At 63.2% G+C, this 5,350-nt stretch overlaps 1 protein-coding gene across 1 annotated transcript; it reads right to left on the bottom strand.

The window, feature by feature from the left end:
* Nucleotides 1-227: 227 nt before the first annotated feature.
* Nucleotides 228-2,969, bottom strand: LOC125619618 (pyroglutamylated RFamide peptide). The gene is made up of 2 exons (XM_048812789.1): nt 2,916-2,969; nt 228-879 (listed from the first exon to the last, which is right to left on the bottom strand). The coding sequence occupies exons 1-2, from the start codon at nt 2,967-2,969 to the stop codon at nt 379-381; spliced, it is 555 nt and encodes a 184-aa protein (XP_048668746.1). The 3' UTR covers nt 228-378.
* Between the last annotated feature and the right edge of the window lie 2,381 nt (nt 2,970-5,350).

Raw genomic sequence — 5,350 nt, 5'->3', positions numbered from 1 at the left:
GAAGGAGATTGTTGCCTTGCTGTGTCGGGTCTCCCCGGTCTCTCCTCTGTACCCAGGGAATGTGCTCGCTGGCCGATGCACTCGAATGCCAGCTGCCGGCGTCCCTCTGGAGACTGTGAGAACCCGATTAACCCGCAGTGACGGTCCCCCTCCCGGCTTGCGGCACGGTAGCTCACCCACTCACGTCCCGGCCCCACAGCCGCCGCTCCCCCCCCACCCCGCCGAGAGCCGCCCGGGGCTGGGCAGGCTGGTGGCTCCCCGCCAGGGCGCAGCGGCTCCTCCTTGCCTTTATCTTTTCTTCTCTTCAGCAAAGTTAGAAGTCAAAAGCAAGCGCACACCTCGCCCGTCCCCTGCTCAGCACCCGACGGGAACGTCTTCTCAGAGTCTGGGTCTCGGAGGCTGAAGGAGGAGGGCAGAGGAGACATGGGGCGCCGCCCCTCGAGAACGCCTGGCCCTCCGACGACGCCGGCCAAAGCGGAAGCTGAAGCCGCCTTTCTTCCTGCTGTAGCCACTGAGCTCCTCGGCCAGGCTCCCTAACGGGCCACCTGCCTTCTCGCCCGCGGCCTCACTGCCGTCCTGCCTGGCGAGGCGGAGGCCAGCCTGCTCCCCACCGGAGGCCGGCAGCCCCTCAGCCCTGGCAAGTGGGGCCTGTGCGTGCGGTGCTCTTGGCCACCTGGCGGGGCCCCACACAAAGTGGGGTCTGGACCCCTGGGCCAGGTGGGCCCAGCTCATACCGGCTGCGATGGCACCCCCGGTGTCTGTGGGCTCCCTCGTGTCCAGCAGAGGGAAACAGGCTCCCAGTGGCAGGAGGAGGAGGAAGGGCGTGGAGAGATGGCTCCTCACCTGACCAGAGGAGAGAGGGAGAGGGTCACGGCCGTGCTGTGGCCACACTCAACAGTCCATCAACGGACTCCCAAGGCCTGGGTGACCACCCAAGGGTGGTCATTACCCAGCTGGGTGGCCCACCTGAGCCCAGCTTCCAAGCAGCCTTGGGGACCAGGCCTTTCTTTTCTTAGCAGGCTCAGGAGTTGACTGTACCAATTAGGCTGGTTCTCACTGTCCCGCGGTCCCTGCCACACAACCGCCGCAGCAGCTTAGCACTGTCACACTCAGGCTCTGAACGGCTCAGAGCGGTGCCCAGGCAGCCCCGGGAGGGCTGCGGGAATTTAGATTCATTTCCTTTCATTATAATTATTGACTCTCGGGCCCTATCATCTCAGAGCCACGGGGTAGGAAGTGAGAAGTGTCAGTTTCTCTGTTTCCACTTGACAGTGAGTGGGTCTGGTAAGCTGGTTACCGGGATCCTCTGCTGCTGTCTCTAGCGCAGGAACAGGTGGCTCCTGAGAGCAGGGAATTGGTGGCCCTGCCCTAACTCAGACACTCGACTGGGGGGGAGCAGGTGACCTGACCGATCCTCCACACACACAGTGGACATGGGGGGGCCTGAGCTACAAGCTTTCCCTGCAGGACCGCGCTGCTGCTTCATGGTAAACTGTCACCAGTGTCATTCCCACTTTTTCAGGCAGGAAATCACCAGAAAGGAAGAAAGATCATGCCCAGGTGCGGGCCAGAAAGTGGAGTCTCTGAACGCCCGGTTCTCGTGGCTGGGATGGTTTCTTGGGGTGCCAGGCCCCTCTGAGAGCAGGGATGCCATCCCCATCAGCTCAGATGGGCAACGTGAGCGTCCAGGGTCCCACGGCTTCTAACTGTGCTGGACCCAAGTGTGGCCCACCCTGACTTGCTGCTGTCCCCCATGTGTGACTGTCTAAAACAAAGAGACCTCCCGGAATGCGCCTGCCTTGACACTAAGCCGCTCCCTTCGCCCAGAGGAGACTTTTTGGTAATGACCGAGGGTGAGCAGAGCTGGCTCGTCCTCTGAGTAGTGGCTCTGAAGCTGGAAGAGAGAGCACCCGCTTTGGAGAAGAGCTCCTTCCAGAAACTCCCCAGGGCTCTTTCCAGAAACGGCTCCTTGAAAACATTTCACAGTGAGCTCAGCCAGAAAGCTTCAAAGAATCGTCAGAGCAAACTTGCTCTCTGCCCAAAGCAGTTCTCCTGGGCTCCCTCCCCCTGGGGCTGGGGCAGGCTCCGGCTGCCAGGGAAGCCCCCCACAGGAGCTGGCTGTACCAGTCAGGCTGGCTCTCCCTCTGCCATCAGGGCCTGGTGGCGTGGGCAGTTTTCTGCAGGGGACAAGCACACACTGCCCATGCTCCTGGTGGAAAGAATGTGGACCCGGGAGCAGCCCCTCCTGGGGAGAGGTATACCTGGGGTGCCCTCCAGGCCTCGAGAAAGGGCACATCTTGACGTGGAGCAGAATGTGGCCACTCTCCCCTTTGGGGGAGTCCAGACCCCTTTGAGAACCTGGGAGAAACTGGGGAGCCTCACCACGGGGCACAGGGAGGCCCCCCATTCCCAACGCCCAGGAAGTGGCAGGAAGAGCACTGTGGAAGAAGGGCCTGGCCCTGGCAGAGTGGCTGTGGCAGGACCAGGTCAGGTCTCCCCAGTGCTGGGCCTTTCCCGTGCCCTGGTTCGGGTGCCCACTGCTGCCCGCCCATGCCCAGCTCCTGCTGAGGGCCTTCCCAGAGCTCCTGCCGGGACAGGGCTGTACTCACCATGCCGCTGGCTACTCCCGGGAGGGGCGTCCCTCGGCCTGGCACTGGGCTTGGCGGAGCTTCTCGGGGTCCCTGTCTGGGAGGCCAGCTTTATAGGCCCCCAGGCGTCCCTCCCCACGCTGCCTGATTGCCGCGCATTCCTGACCCTGGGATTCCTTTGGGAGCACTGGTGGTCAAGGAGGGGGCCGTGCTGGCCACACAATGCAGGCCAGCGCGACAGGATGTGGCCCGATGAGCGGGGCGGATGCTGCCCTTTGGAGGAGAGTGGCCATCATTAGCTGCCCATCGTGGGCACCAGCCACCCACCCTCAAGTCCTCGGGCTGCAGCTCCCGGGCCACTCTTAATAATCCAACGCACATGTCTTTGTGGGCCAGCCTCGCTCTCCGAGGAGATGGGGTGAGGGGATGGCCACCCCCCACACTCCCGCCGGCTGCTCTAGTAGGAAGTCACACACCATGAAGCCAGCGACGGCCTATGGCCATTCCCCTCGCCCAGGAAGGCGAGAGGTGCTGCACCTCACCTGCCCGAGCCCGAGGCGAGGCTGGCAGTGGGCGCTGGTGCTGTGGGGCCAGTTGGGCCCTCTCCAGCCCATGGCTGGCCCCACAGTCGCTGTCCCTTAATGGCATGCTCTGGCTCTCCCCCCTCGCACTCCCCTACCGGGCCCAGAGTGATACGTTGTTTTCAAATTCTGCTGACTGTCCTGCTGGGTGGACGTGGCCCTCTCGTCCCTCTGAGATCACCCTCTGAGAGTGATCCCTTCCACCTCCGGGCCACAGCAAGGGGACCCCAAGGCCAGGCTGTAAGAGAGTGTGGACAGTGGCAAGGGCGCCGTGTGGGTCATGTGGTCATCGACTCCTGCTCCTTCCCCACTGGTGCCCACAGTGGGAACACAGCCTCTGTCACTCCCAGCCTCCTGCCACCAGGTGGCTTCTCCCAGATGGCTCATGGGCAGGGTGTGCTTCCACCTGCTTCCCAGGGCCACCATCCATGTGGGGCACAGGCAACTGTGGGGAGCCACTCTGAGTGACCCCGCCTTCCATCCTGAAGCGAGAGGCTCTGACCTATCACTACATTTCATGGTGACTTGGGCATCGTCCCGGCTCAGGAAGTTGAGGGCCTGTCTTCAGGTGTAGGCGTGTCACCATGGAGTTGAGCTACACTCTCCTGTTCCTTTGTGATCCTACCCCTTTGCCCTGTCCCCTTCTCTTGCTCTGCCCTTGGGTGTGGCCTACCCAGGTGTCAGACAACCTGCTGACAGCAGACACCACCAGGCTAGAGCCAGCCCCTGACACCTGACCCCTGGCCTCGTTTGAATGGCTTCTCCTCAATAAAAGGGTCAGCACGTGCTTCTCTCTCTCTCTCTCTCTCTCTTTCTCTCTCTCTCTCTCTCTCTTTCCAGACCCCTAAGGTCACAGGACCCAAAGAAAAAGGTATCTGTCTCTTGTGTGGTTATTTCCTGCAGCCCAGCTCACCTGGAGTGACCCTGAGTGTTTAGTCGTGAGGACGCGACAGGAACTGCATGGTGGGTGCTGCGAGGCCGCTCCTTTTATTGGGGACCTGCCCTGGAAGCTTCCTGCGGGATCAGCTCTGCCCTGATGTGGCCACTGACCACTGCAGAGTCGGACGTTGCTCTGCTGGGGCACTCGGGAGTTGACCGCACAGGGCTGCGTGGCTTAGCAGGTGGAGGCCGTGGGGCCTGCTCTCCAGAGCCAAGGGGCGTGGGGCTCAGCCTGGGCCTCCCTGTCCACCCCCCCCGCAGGATGGCCCTGCCCTGTCTGAGGAGCTCTGCAGGACACAGCAGGAGCCGCCAGCCTCTGTCCTCACCTGGCCCAGCTTTGCCGTGGCTGACAGTGGGCAGTCGTGGCCACTCTCCTGTGGCCTGGGGCTGGCTGCTCACACCAAGCTGGGAACTGAGCCCAGAGGATTTTCCAGGGGCCCCCACCCAGCTGGCAGGTCACCTGTGTCTCGGGTGCTGGGGGATGTGGACAGCCTTTGACACGTCCCTGGCGGCCTGCGGAAGGGGCTGCAGCTGCAGGTGCGGGGCGCGTCTGGCTGGCTGCCTCAGGTCTGGTCCTGGCTTCAGACCTGTGCGCACAGACCTGCGTCATGTGCCCACGTGTGAGTGCGTGGTGGGGGGAGCTGGCCGTGGTGACACAGGCTGCTGATTTCCATAGATCCTTCTGTGCTGTGAGGCTTGGGCCAGCAGCATGACCTCTCTGTGCTTCAGTTCTTTTGGGTGCAGAATTCGAGGTCCTGGTTCCTAAGCTGAGCTTGGCAGGATGCCCTGGGGCCAGCTGTGGGCAGGAGGGCCGTGTGGGCCCCTGCAGGCCACCCCACACCCCAAGAAATACTCAGCTTTGACCTACTGGGCTCCAAGAAGGGCCCTAGGGCTGAGGCCTGTGGCTCTGGGTGGGGCACAGGAAGTGCCCTGTTGGGCTCACTGGGGCAGCATCAGTCTCCAGCCTGGAGCCAGGGCAGATGTTGGGCTTGGTGCCGAACTTCCCGGCTCTGAGGACTGGCCAGGCGTCCCCCAGCCCACAGCCTGGAAGGCCGGCTCCCGAGGCAGTCCCAGCTCCTTCCAGCAGCCGGGCTCCGCGACTCCCGAGCCGGCGGGTGTCAGCAGTGCCACAGCTCGCGGGGCCTCTGGTGCCGAGAAGGGGACTCCGCCAGGACAGGTGCCGGTCTGGGCCGCCTGGAAGCACAGGCCGTGAAGCTGGGCCCGTGGGCACAGCAGGGTCTG

Source organism: Marmota marmota, unplaced genomic scaffold (genome assembly GCF_001458135.2).
Source record: "Marmota marmota marmota unplaced genomic scaffold, marMar, whole genome shotgun sequence".
Taxonomy (NCBI): Eukaryota; Metazoa; Chordata; class Mammalia; order Rodentia; family Sciuridae; genus Marmota; species Marmota marmota.
The sequence above is the reverse complement of the archived record's forward strand: the minus strand, read 5'-3'. Positions and strand labels throughout refer to the sequence as shown.